The following is a 22,749-nucleotide window of genomic DNA, read 5'->3' as shown; positions in this document are numbered from 1 at the left end:
TCAAGTATGAAAGATAGTGTCTAGAGGCTGGGAGTGGTGGCTCACTCCTGTAATCCCAGCACTTAAGGAGACTGAGGTGGGTGGATCATGAGGTCAGGAGTTTGAGACCAGCCTGGCCAACATGGTAAAACCCCATCTCTACTAAAAATACAAAAATTAGCTGAGCGTGGTGGCGGGCACCTGTAGTCCCAGCTCCTCAGGAGGCTGAGGTTGCAGTGAGCCGAGATTGTGCCATTGCACTCCAGCCTGGGCCACAGGGCGAGACTCTGTCTCAAAAAAAAAAAAAAAAAAAAAAGGTAGTATCTAGAATAGTGTCCTGCTCCTAGAACAATGTTTAGTATGTAATAAATGTCAAATAAAATGTATTTAATGAATGAATGCCCTGATTTAAATTTAAAACAGAAAGTGGAAAACAAAAAAACTGCAGAAAACTTAAAATCATATACAAAAACAGTATCAACAAAAAGAAACTCTAAAAGTTACTCTACACATAACCATTATTAACAATTTGGCATACTGACTGTTTAGTCCTATTTTGAAGTCAACTCTACAATGTGCATTCATTTTAGTTCGTAAGATATCCTTCACCAGCATTTGGGATTCTGCAAAAATATATTCTTAGAAACATTTAACTGAATCAATCTTTTTTTTTTTTCTTTAAGAATCACATCTCCTCATTGGGTCTAATTCTGAAGATACATTCCTAGACATTCTGCTATCATCTTGTGCTGATTAGGCAAGGATCAGCTTACTGGCTTTCTGGTAACCTCCCAGACTTCTTAAAAGGATAAGACCTTCAACACGGTGTCATAATCCTTAGATCTCTTGCTTGTCCCTCCTCATGGTGATGGAAACATAGGCAGAAAGTTCTCTTAACATGATAAATTATCAGCATAAGAAATAAAAAAAAAAAAAATGAGGCTGGGTGCAATGGCTCACGCCTATTATCCCAACACTTTGGAAGGCCAAGGTGGAAGGACTGTTTGAAGCCAGATGTTTGATACCAGCCTGGACAACAAAGTGAGACCCCATCTTTATGAAAAGAAAAAAAAAAAAGCTGGATATGGTGGTGTGCACCTGTAGCCCCAGCTACTTGGGAGGCTGAGGAGGGAGGATGGCTTGAGCCCAGTAGCACCAGGCTGCAGTGAACCATGATCATGCCACTGTACTCCAGCCTGGGTGATAGACTGAGATCTCGTCTCAAAAAAAAAAAAAGAAGATGAAGAAAGAGGAAAATTGGAGTTATAAACATGAAGGTCTAAATCTTCTCCCCTTCTTCAGGAAAGAATAATATTTCTACGTTTCTATAGATCTATTCTAGTACCTGACATATAGTAGGCCTACAACTCATTTAACATTACTGCTACAGATGCTCACGTAGTTCTTTAATTTTGGTGTAGTATAAATAGGAAGAAAACTTGTCCAAGGTTACTGAAATACTCTCAACACATAGTTCATTATAAGATTAGAATTTGTTGACTGAATGAATACAAAGAAACCAAAGTCTGACTGCAGGGCCAGAATCTTTCAACTATACTACACTAGACATTTCATTTCACATTAATCTAGAGCTCGTGGGATGCTATATGGTTGTTCATCTTTTAGTAAATGAAGCAACTCTTCTAGAATATCTTGATAAGAGATTGTTTTTGGAATGGTTTACAACTTCTTACACACACAGACACACACACACAAAATTCCTAGGGGAAAAATCCTTAACTACAAAAAACTGAATCGTTTATTCAAGTATTTTTAAAATATTACAAGGGAATTCCATACTGAGCTGAAAAGATTAAAGTTTTCTACTGATTCATAGAATAGTGATAGCAAGATAGTATGGGTTTTTTTTTTTTTTAAGTATAGAACATTCCAACTTCAATTAAACTTCATCCTGGATCATCAACAAAGAGATAAGAAATAAAAAGAAGGGCAAAACTGCTTTTTCTGTTAGTTTTGAAGCTTGGAATCATTAGGAAAAGAGAGACAGAGGTCAGGTACAGTTGTCAGGTTGTCAGTGATAGGAGACAGGAGGGCAAGAAAAATCACAGTATATTAAAACGAAATGATAGTTTTTTCTTTCAATACTGTCCACTCCTGTACTTGAATGTAATGGCTAAAGTGATTTCCAGATATGGTTAAAAGTGATGTCTCCAAAACCTACCCCCAAGTTGAAGGTAGCATCTATTTACCTACTAGAAGCAGCCAGAAGCCATTGAGGGAGCAAAGAGTCAAAGACTATACTCAGAGGCTGGTTGAAAAGAATTCAAATTCAAAGACCTAAGCATGACAATAGAAATATAAAATTTATTTAAGGAGTAGTTATTCTTTAAAAAGAAGGGGAAAGAAGAGAAAAGCTATTGAAAATCTTTTAGAAAAAGATAGAGTATGATAACAACAAAAAATAATAGCCCCAGAAACAACCTTCATAGTTGTTAGTGACAACGCTATTAAGTTGAGGCTGAGAAGTGCCAGAAAAATGTCCTTCTTTTCTTGTTAAAAATATAGCCTGCTATTATGTGTAATACATGTTCACATTTGAAGGCAACTGATGGTCAATAACTTTCAAAATGAAGATCCAGCAAGCACAAAACAACAAATTACCTGGGTAACTGCCTCCTTCCAGGGCATCATAATTGTTGGGCATTGGAGAAGCACTGCTTGTGGTAGAAGAGCTGTCAACACCTAAAAGGAAAACCAAAATATCTACTAGGTTTAAAATGACAAAGTATCTTAAAGCAGCCTTTGGCAACTTTGAAAAAGATGTTTTTGCAGAACTAGGAAAATTCCTGATTCTAGTAAAAAAGTAAAATGATTGATGTCTAGAGACATTTTAAAAACCAATGAATTTCTGTTAAGAATAGAAGATGAGAGTGGAAAGAATATGAAGCTGATGAGTGGGATAAAATTCAGTTAAACATGTAAAGCATCTTAGAGAAGAACAGATATTAAACTATTAAAAGTAGTCAAACACATAAATAAAAACTTTAGGTTGATAGAAATGTTAATATAGTCACATCTTAAGGATCACATCTACCAAATATACTACTAAATATATTTTATCAATATTAGGGTATTTTAAGGTAATTAAATTTTAATGACTTTTATTTATATCATAGCACACTGTTTGAGACATTCATAAATGAGGAGTCTGTGGCTTAGGTTGCTTATCTGGCATGCTACTAAGTTTTCTGTGTCTCAGTTTACATATCTGCAGAATAGAGATTAAATAACACCTGCCATATTTAATAAGGTAATATAAATGAAAGGCATGCTAATTCATATAAATGTTAGACTATAAGAATTTTTATTATGTGTGCTCATTCAAAACCTGTTAAGATTAAGATGAGAGTTCAGTGGCAATTTATGATGAAATCTGGTCACAGGTCACATGAACAGAACAAGCAATATACTTCTTCCATTCATTCAACAAATATTTTGAGACCTACAATTATCCTGGGTACATATGCTAGAGTATATTATGATGAATAAAACAAAAAATCTGCATGATCCCTCTATTATGTTAGAGATCTTGCTTTGTTTCACAGTAAGACAAAATTCTGTGCTACAGAGGTTATCCCTTGCTCTTAATACCAGTATTATAACTGGTGTTTAAACTACATTTAGGTTAATTTTCAACTGTGATAGGAAAGGAACAGGTATGCATAATTATCTTTCATTGAATAATTTTAGATGAACATGAGAATCAGGTATACTGACTCAGGACATAATAGCTAATGTTTTTTGTGTAGGAACATTTTCTTATCAGCAAAGAACATGATTTGGAGGCAAAGACTGCAGTTACATCAACTCCATCATTTACTTGCTATATAACTTTGTGGGTCTTTTCTCCTAAGAATAAGTGAAGGTAACTTGCTATATAACTCTTCTGCAAAATACTAATGATTTTTTAAATGTCCTATGTGTGGTTTTTTATGTTCTTATAAGGTCTAAATAAGACAGTGGATATGAAGACACCCATCAAATTAAGGAATAGGTAGAAGACACTAATATTTACGAAGTGCCTTCTTCGTGATAAGTAGAACAATTTTGCACATATATTTTTCCTCTTAATAAAGAATGGAAAGTAATGCCCTTTCCTTTTTGTTCCTTTTATTTGTGAATTTTAAACTAAAGCAGAATGCTGATATATCAGGTCAAAAGTCTCCAAATATTCATCAACAGATGAATGGATAAACAAAATATGGTATATCTATAAAATGAGATATTATTTAGCCATAAAAATGAAGTATGGATACACACTACAATGTGAACGAAACCTGAAAATTTGCTTAAGTGAAATAAATCAAGCAGAAAAGACCATATATATATCGTATGTATATATTATATGTATATATCATATATATACCATATATATTATAATATATAATATATATATTATATAATTCTATTTATATGAAAGATCCAGGCTGAGGGGAGGGGAAAATGGAGAGTGACTGAGTGTAGGATTTTCTTTTGGGATGATGAAAATGTCTAGTACTTCACAAAATTAGACAGAGATAAATAGAAGTGGGGACTGCACAACACTGTACATGTAGTAAATGCCACTGAATTATACAATTTAAAACAGTTAATTTTATATTTTTCCTTAATAAAACTAAACAATTTACCATGACATTTCAATGGAGAAATGATATTCTTTTCAGCAAATGATGCTGGAACAACTAGACATATCCACATGCAGAATAACAAAGCTGGTCCCCTTCCCTACACCACAACTAACTCAAAATGGATCACAGACATAAAATGTAAGTGCCAAAACTATAAAACTCTTAGAATACAGGAATAAATCTTCATGACTAAATGAATTTTTAGGTATGACATCAAAGGTACAAGCAACAAAAGAAAAAAGATAATTTGGACTTATCAAAATTAAGAACTTTTGTGCTCTAAAGGTTACTGTATCATCAAGAAGTAAAAAGACAACCCACAGAATGAGAGTAAATATTTGCAAATCATATATCTGATAAGTGGTTAATATCCAGAATATGTAACAAACTCTTACAACTCAACAATAAAACAACAAATAATCAAATTTAAAATGGGCAAAAGATTTGAACAGATATTTATCCAAAGAAGATAAACAAATGACCAATAAACACATGAAAAGATGCTCAACATCACAATCCCATTAGGAAAATGAAAATCAAAACAACGAGATACCATTTCGCATCCACTAGGATGGTTATAACCAATCGAATGAGGATTCCAATTTTTCCACATCTTTGCCAAAACTTATTACCAAAGATATGGAGAAATTAGAATCCTCATTGGATTGTAAAATGGTGCAGTTACTTTGGAAAACAGTTTGGCAGTTTCTCGAAAGTTAAATACAGAGTTCTGACCCAGCAATTCTACTGAAGAGAAATGAAAACATAAACCCACACAAAAACTTGTCAACAAATGTTCACAGCAGGAGTATTCATAACAGCCAAAAAGCAGAAACAACCCAAATGTCCATCAACTCATGAATGGATAAATAAAATGTGATACATTCACATATGGAATATTTTTTGGCAACAAAAAATAATAAAGTACTGACATATGCCATAACGTGGATGAACCTTGAAAACATTACGTTAAAAGAAAGATGCAAGTAACAACCACATATTATATGATCTCTACATACAAAATGTTCAAAATAGACAAATCTATAGAGACAGAGGATTAATGGTTGCCTAGAGCTGTGTGTGGCTGTGTGGGGAGGGTAGAATGGGAAGAATGCTAAAACATATGAAGTTTCTATTTTGGGATGAAGAAAATGTTCTGGAATTACATAGTAGTGATGGTTGCTACTTTGTGAATATGCTAAAAACTGCAGAACAGCACAACTTAAATAGGTGAATTTTATGGTATGTGAATTATTTCTCAAAACTGCTATTAAAAATATCATGGGCATTCTAAGAAAAACTTTTAAATGTATATATCAAGAAATAACTACTCTTGAAAAAAAAAAAGTCCAAAGATAAAAGATTACTTACATATCAACTTATTCCAAAGAACATACTACTACTCAATTAAGATGTTTAGTTTCTTTCATGTCAAATCAACTGTTAATATTTTAAAGATTGTTCATTTTAATAATGCTATGTTTTAAAGTATTAATTTTTTTATTCTGTTTACTGAATAGTTTGAAATCTGCTAGTTTACTTTAAATTTACTTTCAGAAGAAAAAATAACTGCAAATCTCTATTTTTGAACCTGTCAAAATATCAAAGCAATGATAATTGTTATAAACCCAAATAAATCAGTAAGCTAAACAGACTCATAATATTTTGCTATTTAGATTAATGCATTCTAATTAATGCATTAATTAGAGGTCATGCCATTACTGGCAAATAAATCAAAAAGGTATTTTTATAAAACAGTACCTTATTGAAAACTTATGTGTTAACATTCTGAATATGCTTAAAAACAACCTTCACTAATTTCCCCACCATCTTAGTGAATAAGGTCTAAATGCCTACACATTGTCATAAAACAAACTTCAAAATTTGGCTTCTACTTGTCCTTTCCACCTGCATCTCTCACCTGTCCCTTTACCATCCTCCCTTTTACCTTATTTTGCAGTTACACCAAACTTCTGACTCTTGACCCAATACTACATTTTTTCTTCTGTTTATGCATTATGTCTGTTAGCCATAATTTCCTTTCTTCACAGGGCAAATTACTACTCATCCTTCAAATTTCAAATCCTTTGTCAAACTTTTCCTGTATGCCCACAGAAAATCATTTCCTCTCCTATGTAGGAGCACATTCTCAACCCTGAATTAATACACTTTTCTTTTCTCTTTTTTTTTTTTTTGAGACAGAGTCTCACTCTTGTCACTCAGGCTGGAGTGCAGTGGCGTGATCTCAGCTCACTGCAACCTCCGTCTCCCAGGTTCAAGTGATTCTCCTGCCTCAGCCTCCAAAGCAGCTGGGATTACAGACCCAGCCACCACGCCTGGCTAATCTTTGTATTTTTAGTAGATATGGGGTTTTGCTATGTTAGCCAGGCTGGTCTCAAACTCCTGACCTCAGGTGATCCGCCCATCTCAGCCTCCCAAAGTGCTGGGATTACAGGCGTGAGCCACCGCGCCTGCTTACACTTTTCAAGTTGTACTATAATCATATGGTATCTGTTTCCCTATCATATTATAAGTATTTGATGGCCAGAGCTATGCTAATATATTGATCTTTGGAATCCTGATACCAAGCAAAATACTGCTTTTAGCATAAAAGCTGGTTTCCACTGAATCAATGGCTTTGGTACTTGTCCCATGCTTAATCCTTGGATAGCATCGATTTGCCTCAGTCACTTCACACTACAATTACTGATAATAAGTATTCTGAGATCAAATGGGGGTCAAGTATGAAATACAGTACTTGGAAATAATTTTCTCTCATTCTTTTACTGGCTCTATGTTACAGCTTGAAAGAAGAAAAAGGGAAAGAGAAAAAGAGAGGGAGCTGAAATCTAAAGAAGTAACAAGGAGAACAGATCAGAAGAATAGCTCGGAATCCTTGAAGCTAGGGAAGAGTATCAGAAAGCAATTAAGCCTTTAAAAAAAGGCTTAAGCTGTTTTCTGTCTCTAAAAGACAAGCAATATGGGTCAACAAAGGCAATATACTTACTAGTATTGCTAAACTTGAAATTAGCCAGATAATTTGAGATTTCCTCATAACCTGCACAAAACATAAAAAGGCTATAACTCAAACTCCATGTCCACTTCCTACCAGTTGAGGGAAAATGGACACCTGACATCTCTGAGCTGCTCCTCATTGGTAACAACAGTCATAATAACACCTACTCCACAGAGCTACTATTACAACTTAACAGATATCACAGGTATAACAGATATTAACAAGAGACTCAGGAAATGTTCTTCATGTTCTCTCTTCCCTCTATCTCCAAACAGTGCTACCAGAGGGGGAAAAAACAAAACAAGACAGATACCTCCTGATAGATTTTCCAATTGTTTTTTTCCTCAGCTTTCAGCCAAACTTTCCTCAACACTTAACACTGCTAACCCAATAACTTCTGATTCTCCAACCTGCTGGTTGATTTTTCATCAATGTTCAGTAAATTTTTTTCAAAGTTGGAGAACAATCCCACATAAACTAAACACACAGAAATCTCACAAATAAAGGGAATAAATGCCACTGAAATGCTTAAGAAGTAGAGCACTCCAAATCTCTACTTTGTTAGACACTTACATGTAATCCCCACACGAATTTCAGCCACTTTCTTTTTACCTCTGTACATATGAAAAAAATTATTGTAACTGGGCAAGGTTTAAAAGATAAAATTCCATTTAAAGCTAGACTTTCTTCCCATCCCACCACTGAGAATGTTTCTTTAACTTGCAACCAACAAAGATATTATTTTAAAAAACCATGAATAGAGAACACTAAAATTATAGTAAAAATGTCAATAATATAGTCTTATTTTGTGGAGTAGAAAAAAAAACAGGAGAGTAAGATAACATGTAAGCTTAATACTGTAGTGACTACCGTCATGTGCCCTTTACTTCCCACCTACTCTGCCGGTTTATGTTCTCTCACTAGATAGGAAGACACCTTCTTTTTCATACTTTTCTGCAGAAAGACCTCAGTTTGAATCTCTACTCTGCCTACTGAGCAGCTGTGTGACCACAGACAAATGTTACTTAACATGTTCAGGCTGCAGTTAATTCATCTGTAAAATAGAGTTGATTATTTCTGCCTTGCAGAATTGTTGAGAAGAACAGACAATAACACAATCTCAATGCTGGTAATGACAGCTAATCTTTGTGAGTGTTTACGATTTGCCACACACTGTTCTAAGCTCTTTACAAACAATATCTTCAATCCTTAAAACAACTATATGTAATTGTTACTATCATTATCACAAAGCTAGAAAGTGACAAAGTCGGGATGTGAGTCTAGAAAAACTGACACAAAAACCAAGGGAGACATACTAGCTCTGTATTGCTACGACTGGCATTCAGTAAGTGCTAAAAATGTTAGGTATTATTAAAATCCAAATGCCATAAACTCAGGAATTTTAAATCTATAATATACTCAAGAAAAATAATAAACAAGACCCTAGAAAAAAGCCATAAATGCTAAATCTTTTTTTTTTTTTTTTTTTTTTTTTTTGAGACAGAGTCTCACTCTGCCACCCAAGCTGGAGGGCAGTGGCGTGATCTCAGCTCACTGCAACCTCTGCCTCCCAGGTTCAAGCAATTCTCCTGCCTCAGCCTCCAGAGTAGCTGGGACTACAGGTTTGCACCACCACACCTGGCTAATTTTTGTTATTTTTAGTAGAGATAGAGTTTCACCATGTTGGCCAGGCTGGTCTCAAACTCCTGACCCCAGGTGATCCGCCTGCCTCGGACTTCCAAAGTGCTGAGATTACAGGCGTGAGCCACTGCACCAGCCACCAAATCTTTCTGATCTCTCTTTTTTTTTTTCTTTTTTGAAGAACAGAACATTCACATAGTCTCAAAGAATCTCCCCACAAATGACTTATTAATTTTAACAGGGAAAAATAGTAACTTTATAGTGGAGCAACCTGGCAGATACCACCTTATTCAAATAATAAAAGTTAACCTCATCAATATGAGAACAAATTGACATCATGTGCCTCAAATAGGATGCACTGAGAACACAACATTGCTTTAGTGATAATCCTCCGAAAAATGCATGGTCTGAATCTAATCATGAGGAAACCTGAGATAAACCCACATTGGGGAACATTTTACATAATAACTGGTCTGTACTCTTTGAAAATGTTAAGGCAAGGAAAGAGGCTAATGAACTGTTGGAGACTAAAGGAGTCTAAAACTAAATTCAATGCATGATCCAAATTGGATCCTGGACCATGAAAACAGCTTTATAGCTGATCTACTTCAGACAACTGATATTTGACAATGAACAGTGTTATCAGATATTATTGCATCAATGTTCAATTTCTTAATAACTGTATTTTGGTTATTTAAGACACTGACCTTATGATTAGGAAACATAAAGTATTAGGGGTAAAGTTTATGGTGTCTCCAATTTACTTGCAAATGGTATAGCAAAAATATGTTGACAGAGAATTATAAAGCAAATGTGGCAAAAATGGTTTATCTGGGTAAAGTGTACATGTGGGTTTCTTTTACACTTCTGAGAGTTTGAAATTTTGTTAAAATTTAAAATTACAAAAAAAATTTCAGAAACATAGATGGGTACTTACATATTTAGAGTAAGAAAAATTATTTCCCACCTGCCACCCCCAATTTTTATCCCCTCGAGTTGCATATAATGATTTAAATATTTTTAAATGCATAGGAAATAGAAAATTTTGTTAAAATGATTGTTTGTAGAACAGATCTTCCCATTTAGAACACGAGAATTATGGTCACATATAATAACTTGAAAGATCATCACTTATTGGTTCAGTCTTAAACTATAGGTTGAGCATCCCTAATGTGAAAATCCAAAATCTTAAATGCTCCAAAATCCAAAATTTTATGAGGGCTGACATGACACCACAAGCAGAAAATTCCACACCTGACCTCATATGACAAGCCACAGGCAAAACTCTGTATCATGTACAAAATTATTAAAAATATTGCACAAGGCTGGGCACTGTGGCTCACGCCTGTAATCCCAGCACTTTGGGAGGCCGAGGCGGGAGGATCATGAGGTCAGGAGATCAAGACCATCCTGGCTAACACAGTGAAACCCCATCTCTGCTAAAAACACAAAAAATTAGCCAGGCGTGGTGGCAGGCGCCTGTAGTCCCAGCTACTTGGGAGGCTAAGGCAGGAAAACGGTGTGAACCCAGAAGGTGCGGCTTGCAGTAAGCCGAGATCGCTCCATTGCACTCCAGCCTGGGCAACAGAGAAGATTCCATCTCAAAAAAATAAAATAAAATAAAATAAAAAAATAAATATATATATATACACACACACACACACACACATATATATACATATATGTCCTATACATACATATATGTATATATATGTATACATATATATATACATATGTGTGTGTGTGTGTGTGTGTATATGTGTGTGTGTGTATGTATGTATGTATATATATATATATATAGTACAAGCCTGGCGAGGTAGCTCATGCCTGTAATCTCAGCACTTTGGGAGGCTGAGGTGGGCGGATTCCCCGAGTGCAGGAGTTCAAGACCAGCTTGGGCAACATGGCGAAACCCCACCTCTACAAAAAATACAAACATTAACTGTGCAGGGTGGCCTGTAGTCCCAGCTACGTGGGAGTTGAGACAGGAGGATGGCTTGAGCCTGGGAGGCAGAGGTTGGCAGGAGCCATGATTGTGTCACTGAACTCCAGCCTGGGTGACACAGTGAGATCCTGTCTCAAAAATAAAAAACAAAACAAAATAAAAATATATATATAGTACAAAATTATCTTTAGTTTATGTGTATAGGTGTATATGAAACATAAATGAATTTAGTATTTAGACTTGAGTCCCATCCTCAAACTATCTCACTATGTATAATGCAGCAAATATTCTGAAATCTGAAAAAATCTGAAATTTGAAACACTCTGGTCCCAAGCATTTCAGATAAGGGATATTCAACCTGTATTAGAATTAATGGAGGAACTGAACTGCTTAATATTTAGCAGTGTTCTACCTATCAAAGGCAGAAAAAGATATTAAACAGTTTGCAACACATAACCATATGCACAACTTCTTCAGCTAGCAAGATATGTACTACTTCATGAAGCAGGAAAATAACTACAAATTCTGGGCCTTCTAAATACATGACAAGAAAAGCCAAAAGGATCTCACTGAAACACTGTCCTATTTCTCTATCCCTATTATAAAATCCGCATGGCTTATTTTGATTAGACTAAAGTAGCAGGCAAAGCAGAAAATGAAGCATTATTCCTAAAACGATGCTAGAGCAATCATCAGCCAAAAGCTTCAGTCAGTACTCATTATTTTGCATGTGACATGGGAGGAAATGCATTTCTGAAAGAAGAATGCACTCTACTATCATGAAAGAGGTATTCTGATTCTATTATTTACAATATGGCAAAGATGCCTAAAGGAGGAAAAACAAAACAAACACCTCATTTTATGTGACACATCTACTATAATGCAAACCTCTTAATTTCATCATGCTAAATCTTCAAAGACTCTTTTTTAAAAGGCTAAGACTGTGGAAACAAAAAGAAAACTTGAGCAGGAAAAGATCAAGAACTGGTGTAAAGCTAAAGCAGACCTGCTTCCTCATCCTCCTCCTCCTCTTCCTCATCATCGGAAGTTGATGACAAGGGAGTTGGTGCGGAGCTAGCTTGGTTATTAACATATTCACCATACTGCATGCCTGTAAAGTGGAAAGCACAAACATAAGAGTCAAACCAACAGGAAAGATGAGAAATAAAAATTTGACATTGCATTAAAAGTGAGAAAGAACTCTGACATTCCAAAGAACATCCCAACATGCATATTAATATTAGCAAATTCATTATCGAAACTAGAACCATTAGAAAATCTCTGCAAAGCAGTTTAGTAAAAGCAGCTTTAATATGGACTGGCTTAAGTGTGAAAAGGTATCTATCATGTATTGTCCAATACAGTTAGTATTTAGGAAGCTACAATAATATTGTCTGAAAAGTTTACTGAGCTCTATACATGCTTATCTTCTGTGACCTCATGGCCCTGCGGTATATTTCCTTTGGGATTGTGCATTTTTGGTGGGCAGTGATCATTTATAGTGAACTGATTTTGTACAGCATACAAAACACATACTTGGTACCCCTTCCTTCTGCTAATGTTACCTTGATGGTAAACTCAGTTCCCATGACAGAAGAAGAATGACAGTTAAAGAAAAAAACTGTATTCGGCATAGTTCTCTGCTAACAGTAGATACTCTGGGAGTGGGGGACAGGGAGGCTGGGTGACTTATTAACTGTGACCCTACAAGTGTTAGAATTACAGAAAACTGAATTTTCTGAGACAGCCAGTCATGTCAGTGTCATCCTATTGCCTACATGTGAGTCTGAAGCAGATGAATAAGACTGGTCCTGTGTGAAATATACCAACAGAAGGCAGATTCTGTAGAAAAGAGCACAATAAACTGGTATTGGTAACTGTATACTACTTCCCTTTAAAAAATGTAATTGGGTGTTTCTATTATTTGATGTGGTAGAATCAGGACTTTAAAAATTAACATCTATACAGCTTTTAAGAGGGAAAATAAAAATTATCTTAATTGAAAATGAAGGCCGGGCATGGTGGCTCACACCTGTAATCCCAGCACTTTGAGAGGCCGAGGTGGGAGGATCACAAGGTTAAGAGATCGAGACCATCCTGGCCAACATGGTGAAACCCTGTCTCTACTAAAAATACAAAAATTAGCTGGGCCTGGTGGCACACGCCTGTAGTCCCAGCTACTTGGGAGGCTGAGGCAGGAGAATCACCTCTGCCAGGAGGCAGAGGTTGCAGTGAGCAGAGATCATGCCATTGCACTCCAGCCTGGTGACAGAGCGAGACTCCATCTCAGAAAAAGAAAAAAGAAAATGAAAACACTTCTTAAATAAGAATAAACATCCTTGTATGGAAAATCTCATGGCTCTACTTTGAAAAAAAAAGATAAAAGAAAGCCAGAAACATAGTGGGGATTTTAAAGAACATTTCCTAATACTGGGGGTACAATGAAGCCCTGCCTCACCAAAATCACACGATAGTGCTTTAATGCTCTCTTTATTTTTTTTCAGGCGACTAGCATACTTGATTAGCATGGATAAACAACTCATCTCTAGAGTAAGAAAAAAACTATTAATAATAAAATTTGAGTTTAGAAGCAAAGGTTAAACTGTAGATGAACGAAGCTTTGATCGTTCAACAATGACTAAAAAAAGTCATGGAAAAATCTGCTACCTTTGCTGAAACATCTTTTAATATAGGTAAAACAGCAGTATCCCAAATTCAAATCAATGTAAATAAAATAAAAATCAATGTAAATAAAATAAAATAAAATAAATGTAAAATAGGTTCAGGTAATACAAGAAACAAACTTAATACCAAAAACAAATTCAGAGTGGCACATTCTTCTGACAAAAAGCCTAATTAAAACGAAAATTTGAGCCAAGCACAACTGCTCATGTCTATAATCCCAGGACTTTGGGAGGCTCAGGCAGGAGTATCACTTGAAGCCAGGAGTTCAAGACCAGCCTGGGCAACATAGTGAGACCCCCATCTCTGTAAAAAGTAAAAAAAAATTAGCCAGGCATGGCGCCCTGCTCTAGGTTGGGTATAGCACATACAGACTACAACAAATGGGGAGCTACAGCCGGCAAGGGGTTGATAGCCAAGTCATCTATTCTAAGATATGCGAATGCTTCCTGAAGTGCCTCTAATTCAGATTCTCTTTAAGAGCCAAAATCTATGTATGAGATACATAGATCAAATATATAAGGTGGTAAAATATGACATCCTTTCCCAGAGCTCAGCCTGAAACCCACTGTAGAAATGTATGTACATGGAGTAGCTACCTCTACCACTACCACCACCGAATGGAGAAGGAATGTTATATCATAATTTATTCTATCTTAACCAGAGCTTCCAAGGTATAAATCTACTAAACCAAGAAACATCAAACACTTTATAGAATCTAACATGATGCAGCACTCTGTTATTCAAAGGGCCCCAATATCTTCAAAAGGACATTTAGTTTAAATAACCAACCATTAAAGTACCCTCAGGCAAACCTTTCCAGGAGAACATATCCTTGGTGCTGTTTAATATTCTTCAGTGTTCCCTAGATGCAGCTATACCAGGAATAAATCAAACTAATCTTAGAACAAATCTCTTGTGGAGATTAGCTTTTTTAAATTCGGGAGTTCAGACTTTTGAGTAACTGCTCTCTTTCCTAAACTGGAAACTAGGTGTACACACTAGAAGACTTTTCAAGGGTCCCCACAAAAGAATGGTTTTAAGGAAATCAATTTTCAGATGTTGATTCCTGTAAGTACTCTCCTCAAACTTACCCAACTAAAGAAGTGCCCGTGTTAATGACAGCCTTTATTTTACAAAGGAAACACGTGACCTTAGTTTATCCTAATTCTTACTATGACACACTGCTGTAATGTATACAAGTCTCTTATACAGTACACAGTAGGAAATACTGAACAGAGAAGGAGCATAACATTGTGGATAAAGATGGGGACTCTGGGTTCAACTCCAGGTTCTATCACTTACTACTGGTATGTCCTTGAGCAAGTTACTAACCTCTGTTCTTCACTTACATTATCTATAAAATAGGGTAACACTTCAAATGGTTGTGGTCAGGATTAAATGAGTTATATATTTCAAATGCTTAGAATGGTGCATGTCACATATTAAATACGAAATAAATGTGAGCTGTATCACTAACTTTAAAAACATGTTTTTGGGTATATTCAATTAAAATTATTTTCAGCTGTTCTTTTTAGGGCACATCATTAGAAAAAAAAAAGCCCCCCACCAACCTGACTAGCACACTTAGTCCTGCTAATTATTTTATTTTATTTATTTATTTTTTTAAGACAGAGTCTCACTCTGTCACCCAGGCTGGAGTGCAGTGGCATGATCTCAGCTCACTGCAACCTCTGCCTCCCCAGCTCAAGTGATTCTCCTGCCTCAGCCTCCCGAGTAGCTGGGATTACAGGCCTGTGCCACCATGCCCAGCTAATTTTTTTACATTTTTAGTAGAGATGGGGTTTCACCATGTTGGCCAGGCTGGTCTCGAAGTCCTGACCTCAAATGATCCACCCACCTTCGCCTCCCAAAGTGCTGGTATTACAGGCGTGAGCCACCATGCCCAGTTGTAATTATTTTAAAAACAAATGGAGTATTTTCTAGGACTACCAAATGTTTTTAAAACATACTCACTAAAACTCAGATAAAAATTCTGTGATTTCAGAGTCAATGTGACATGTGCAATAAAATATTTTACAACCTTTTCATGATAAAATATAGTCAATTCTTAATTTTTATATTTTATAAAATATTTAACATTTTCTACATCTTTTTAACAAAAAATTATTTACCAAAAAGTGAATCTGTTAGTACTTAGTAGTATATGCTTTGATATGTTTTGAGGACTGCTTTTGCCAATTAGGTCACATGGAGAGATCATCCATAAAGTAAATGGCCTATATCATAGCTTGTTTTTGCTAAAAACACACTTACAGGGTATGGTAGCCAGGCACAGTGGCTCACACCTGTAATCTAAGGCACTTCGGGAGGCCAAGGTGGGAGAATCACTCGAGCCTGGGAGTTCAAGACCAGCCTGGGCAACATTGTAAGACCTCATCTCTACAAATAATTTTTTAAAAAATTAGTCAGATGTGGTGGTGTGTGCCTGTGGCCTTAGCTACTCAGGAGGCTGAGGTGGGAATATCGCTTGAGCCCCAGTGGTCTCAAGGGTCAAGGCTGCAGTGAGCTGAGCCACTGCACTCCAGCCTAGGCAACAAAACAAGACTCTGTCTCAAAATAAATAAATAAATAAATAAAAATAATAAAAGGTATGGTAAGCTATATTGGACATGGTAGAAGGAAATTCAAAATATTTTGAATAACTTCTGATAGAGTAAAACAAGTACTGAGTTTGAAGGCAAAAGGTGTGCAATGGGCCTGGGTACCTCTCCTACCGACTCTGTAGGTCTTAAGGTAAGACATGCAACCTTTCTAAACTTAAATTTCCTCACTTACAAAAAGGAAGATAACATATGATATGCTTGTTCCATGTGATGAAAAAGTAAGACAGATAGAAAAAGTTAAAGGGATTTGCAAATTACAAACCGTTATATGAAATAATAATGTTAACAACTACCACCTGGAAAATAAAATCTAACAAACAATAATTTCTGACATGTAACTTAGAAGGTTAAAAAGAGTAAAAGCAAAATAAAGCAAAACAGAATGATATTGCTTTAGCAAAACTCTTCCAAATAATTCTAATATACTTTATGTGAACAATGTTTCTCAGCAATTATATGTATGAAAATAAAAACTAAGAATGAAATTTATCTGAACATTACCATATTCTAACAATGAATCATATTCAACTCAGATACAAAGCTATAGTGGGGAGACGAGACAGCCCATTCATTTCAAATATGAAAGATGTATTTCCAATAAAAACATACTTCACATAAATACCAAAATTCGTGATGCTTCTGTTGTTTTGACCAATTTTATACCAACAATAAAAGCTGTAGTGATTGGCCAGGCACAATGGTTACGCCTGTAATCCCAACACTTTGGGAGGCCTAGGCAGGCAGATCACTTGAGGCCAGGAGTTTGAGACCAGCCTGGTCAACATGGTGAAACCCCGTCTCTACTAAAAATACAAATATTAGCTGGGCATGTTGGCGCATCCATGTAATCCCAGCTACTCAGGAGGCTGAGACATGAGAATTGCTTGCATCTGGGAGGCAGAGGCTGCAGTGACCCAAGATCATGCCACTGCACTCCAGCCTGGGTGACAGAGTGAGTCTGTCTCAAAAAAAAAAAAAAAAAAAAAAAGAGAGGGAGAGAGAGAGAAAAAGTTGTAGTGACTGATGGCTTCATTCAAAAGAAAATATACTATTTAGAGACTTAAAGTCATAGATAATAAAACAAATTTTAACATTTCAATTTATATATTATGGTAATGGAAAAGCACAATAGAGTGATAAAAGAGTTTCTAGTATAAGAATATATTTTATTATTACATTAAAGAAAGGGGATATGCCATCAAATAGAAAAACGAAAAATGTAAACTTCCCAAATGTTAAAGAAGGGATATTTGTGTTTTTTGCAAAAGGACGATGGTAGGTATCATTCCAAAGGGTACATTTGAAAGAATAATGTAACATCTCTGTTATAGAAGTCAGCCAGCATATATGTTAAAAATTGCATAACTACAAGTATTTAAATTTTTGATGAAAAATTTTAGATATCAATCTAAAAAATGTTCAAGTAGGTAGTTTATAAAAAAAATTTTAGGGGCTACTCAAACAAAAATTTGATGTCTCCCCTAAAAACAGAAAAAAAATGCTTAGTCTTGGGAGAACAACTAAGCAACGGTGTCTTTGAATTTGGAAGAAAAAAGCTAATCTCTTTTTAAGTATGATCACTTTAGTAGGTCATATCAGGCCCACAGTAAACCCTATGCAGATGATACACTGCACAATTTGAAGAAGCTCCATTCATGCAAATGACAATTCGCACCAACATATGTAGTAACCCTGACTCAATTAGGCTGTGTAGCCCAGATCTTTCCAAAGACAAAGAAGTCACTAAAAGGCCATTCTCCTACTTATGAAAAAGGAACACTAAAAACTACAATTCAGGTGTCCCCAGTATGATATTTTCTGCTACTTAAGCAAGAAACTTATCTTAGGTAAATCAAGAGTTAGTTTGTCAACAGCCAATGACAACAAAAATTCAGCTTTATTTTATAGAAAGAATACAAGATAGAGAGATCTGAGTTAAAAAATCTTTTGCTTTGCTACTTATTAACTTGTAGTCTTGGGCAAGTTACCTAACCTCTGTCAATCTCACTTTTCTCATCTGTAAAAAACAAAGAATATCTATGTCATAAGATTAATATGTGAATTAATGAGATATAAAGTATCTGATATATTGTATGTGCTCAATAAATGGCAGCTTCTTCTACTTTCAAAATATATTTTAATAGAAAAAAGAAGAAATATAATTGTAATTGTTCAGTGGGGAAACCATTTACAAAATAATATTTATAAAAAGATGGTAGGATGGTATTTACAGTAAGATGGTCAAAAAGAAAATATGATAGGGGCCGGGCGTGGTGGCTCACGCCTGTAATCCCAGCACTTTGGGAGGCCAAGGTGGGCGGATCACCTGAGGTCAAAAGTTTGAGGCCAGCCTGGCCAACATGGTAAAACCCCGTCTCCACTCAAAATACAAAAATTAGCAGGGCGTGATGGTGTGCGCCTGTAATCCCAGCTACCCAGGAGGCTGAGACAAGAGACTCGCTGGAACCCAGGAGGTAGAGGCTGCAGTAAGCCAAGATCGTGCCACTGCACTCAACCCCGGGTGACAGAGCAAGACTCCCACCTCCAAAAAAAAACAAAAACAAAAACAAAATATGAAGAAATAATCAGCAGGGGCAATGTAATAGGCCAAAAAAAGCAAAACATTAAAGAAATGGAAGGCAGTCATCAATGTAGAGGAAAAACAAGAAAAGACACCATTCATTTAGTTAGGGCTTTGATCTATCCTAAAAGCTTTTTTGATTCGTGATAAACAAAACTACTACTGGACCTTCACTTTGAAGGCAAATACTTTTAAGAACTAAATTCAATTTCCAGTATACCCACTGGTTTGTTGAGAATCAACAGACACTCTTTGGTGCTGCAGTTCCTTTTCCAAAAAACCAAGTAAGAAAATGTGTAATGTATCATCTGATCAATTGACAGAAAGGTCTCTGTTGATCACACAGACACTCAACAGATATAAGCAATGAGATCACCCTAGGAATTTATCATGCTTTTTTCCTTTTCTCAGTTTCAGACCTATAAGAAGGTTCTTCACACTCAAGGTTAGGAGCTGTCATTACATAGTGAGTACAGTCCCTAAAATAATATAATGGTTGCTCTGGAAATACAAACTATAGATTCTTGAAAATAGTTCAATCATCTCTGATCAAATCAAAAATGCCATATATTAACCCGAAACATCAATACTTTGGAATTTTAGCCAGACAGGAAAAACAAAAACAAAAAACTGCCAAAAGAAACAATGTGGGGAAGCAGGGTCAAAACAACACATTTTACTACCTTTTACTTACTTAACACATGGAGAATATTAAACAAACAATAAATCATATAGTTCTTCAATGACGCAAGAGTATGGGTTACAATTTCATTTTCACCCCCTTTCATTTGCAAAATTATATCAAAGCTTACTTTCTATTATCAATAACAAAAAGCACAGAAATAATCAAATAGGATATGGAGAGTCACTAAATAATAAAGTTTTGGCTTCTCTGTCCTAAAAGAAACTATAATAACCTTTAAAAAATAGGAAATAAATGTCCCATGACAGAGGAATGAAATAAACCATTATACATTGACACAATGAATAATTAGCCATAAAAAGAGCAATAAAGACTCAATATATATGAACTATGTGTAATAAACAGAAAAGCAAAATACAAAATGGTATGTAATTATGTAAAACATATATGAGACACTGTAAGTTAATATTCCAACAGTTGTGTTTGGATTGAGATTATAAATAACTTTTTTTCATATCTTCTATAAATTAGGATCCTACAGTTTAACTTTTTGAAATCAGCTATTCAAATACGTATGTGCGTCTGTGTGTGTATATGATAATAAATATCTCAAATACCTTTTTGTTGTAATAGCTCTGATGGCTGTGTAACTGAGGTCACAGGCTCAACTGAGTGATTTGCAGTGGGAGGTGTTCTTGTTGATGAGGATCCTGAGGATCCTGATAAAACAGTGGATACCACTGGGCTGGACTTGGGAGGCTGAACATTTTGCATAACAGGACAGGATAAGGAATCTGCAATTGAAGAGAAGAAACTATTTCATCCACAGAAACTTGAAATACATTAATATATAATATAGTACCACATATAATGTATATAATATATAATTATATAATATATAATAATATATATCACTAACAAAATACAGTTTATCTGAAGTTCTTGTAGAAACTTCAATAGCATCACATTTACGTAGTATATCTAGAAAAGAAGGTGGTACAAATGATTTTTTAAAAACTGAAAAATTACTTATCAAATGTTTTAATAAACTTTAATGACAATTTTCCTAAAATATTTCACAATCTTCCTTACCTTCTTAAACAAAATGAACTCAAAAAACTTTTATTTACTAATGATCTCTATGAATACTACTTATTGCACAGATTATTGTACTATGCAATGGTGACTCAGGTAAGGAGATGAGTAAGAGGTTTTTGACTCTGCAATAATGTGGTCTCTGAATTCCATAAACACTTCTAGTATCAGTTCAGATCTCATTTTGCACTGTAAACTGCTACTTCTCATCTGCTGTTTCTAACCAGATGCCTTATTTCACATGTAACTAAGTAAGGGCCTAACCATAACACGAGGTTGAACTTCTGGAATAAAGTGCACATGACTCATCATGGGTCTTTGTGATAGCTCAAAATACCAAATGTCTCCTAGAAGGCAAAATCATCCCTGGTTGAGAAATACTGGGTAAGTTATTGAAGATTATCCAACCAAGAGATAACTGAAAAACCTATGGCAAAAGACTCCTGGTGAGCAGTTACGATATACTGAATAAATCTACATATATATACCTGCACATATATGTATGTGCGTCTATGTATAGTGTGTGTGTATATATGTAAACGACTTTAGTTCTGGGGCTGAAACAAATAGGAATATGGTGACAAAACAAAATGTGTTATATGTCCTAACAATGTAAAAACAACATAAGCACATATGAGGAATGGTGAAAGAAGGTAGTCTAAATATGCTGACTGTTTCATCATTTTCAGTAGGAAGACAAACTATCATTGTGGAAGATTAAAAACATCATCACAATATTTTACAGTTCCTTTCATCAATATGGAGTCTATTTTACCACCCTTTGAATCACAGCAAACCCTGTGACTGGCTTTAATCAACAGTATGTGGCAGAAATAAAAGTGTACAAGTCCCAGACCTCAAGTCTCGAGGGACACTGCAGCTTACACCTTTCCACTCTGAAATGCTGCATGGATCATCATGTAGGGAAGCTGGTCTAGCCACGTACAGAAAAACATAGGAACCCTAGTGAAGAGTCTGCACCATCTGCTAGACATGTGAGTGAAGCCATCTTAGAATCTTCTAGTCCTGCAAACCTCCAGCAAAATGAATTCACATGAGTGAATTCAAGAAAAACCTGCAGAAGAACTACCCAGCAAACCCACAGAACCAAGAAAAATAATAAATCATGTTATTTTAAACCAGCAATAGATAACTGACATTATCACCAAAACTGCCAACATAAAACAGTGACTAAGAATATTTAACAGTATCCAAGTAAAAACTGAGAAAGATATAATTGTCTAAAATTAGGGTCGGGTGTGGTTGCTCATACCTATAATCCCAGCAGTTTAGGAGGCCAAGGTGGGCAGATTGCTTGAGCCCAGGTGTTTGAGACCAGCCTGGGCAACACGGCAAAATCCCATCTCTACTGAAAAATACAAAAATTAGTCAGGCATGGTGGTGCGCATCCGTGGTCCTCAGCTACTGGTGAGGCTGAGGTGGGAGGATGGCTTGAGCCCAGGAGGAGGAGGTTGCAGTGAGCCAAGATCTTGCCACTGCACTCCAGCCTGGGTTAAAGCGGGAGACCCTGTCTCAAAATCATAAAATGAAATCATATCAGGTATATGTGTATGTACATGTATGTATTGATACACATCTATGTATGTGTATATATACATATATATGCATAATAAAATAAATACCCATGAACTCAGCATCCAATTTTGAAAATAAAACATTTCCAATATTGTTGAAGCTCTCAGTATGCTCCTCACAGAAGGCATTCCCCTGCCCCCTCCTGAATCATGTTTATTCTTTTGCTTTTGTTTTCAAATAGTTTACCACACATATAAGTATCCCTAGACATTATTTTTGCTCGTTTTGTAAACTTTATAACAATAACATACTGCAGGTATTCTTCCATATTTCCTGTGCTACATTCCTGGGATTC

At 35.6% G+C, this 22,749-nt stretch overlaps 1 protein-coding gene across 4 annotated transcripts in view; it reads right to left on the bottom strand.

Annotated features, from left to right (window-relative positions):
* Window positions 1-22,749, bottom strand: part of SEC24B (SEC24 homolog B, COPII coat complex component) — a 106,044-nt gene that overhangs the window by 46,631 nt on the left and 36,664 nt on the right. For 2 of the 4 annotated variants that reach the window (XM_054486518.2, XM_054486519.2), the window contains exons 3-5: window positions 20,381-20,557; window positions 12,237-12,341; window positions 2,602-2,682 (exon numbers count right to left, since the gene is read on the bottom strand). In XM_054486518.2, the coding sequence (XP_054342493.1) occupies window positions 2,602-2,682; window positions 12,237-12,341; window positions 20,381-20,557 (363 nt within the window). The remainder of the gene's footprint in view (window positions 1-2,601; window positions 2,683-12,236; window positions 12,342-20,380; window positions 20,558-22,749) is intronic. The other 2 variants (XM_054486520.2, XM_054486522.2) reach the window with 1 other exon arrangement.

The sequence above is a fragment of the Pongo pygmaeus genome, chromosome 3 (assembly GCF_028885625.2).
Source record: "Pongo pygmaeus isolate AG05252 chromosome 3, NHGRI_mPonPyg2-v2.0_pri, whole genome shotgun sequence".
Lineage (NCBI taxonomy): Eukaryota > Metazoa > Chordata > Mammalia > Primates > Hominidae > Pongo > Pongo pygmaeus.
Note: the sequence above shows the minus strand (reverse complement) of the source record. Positions and strands in the feature narration are given on the sequence as shown.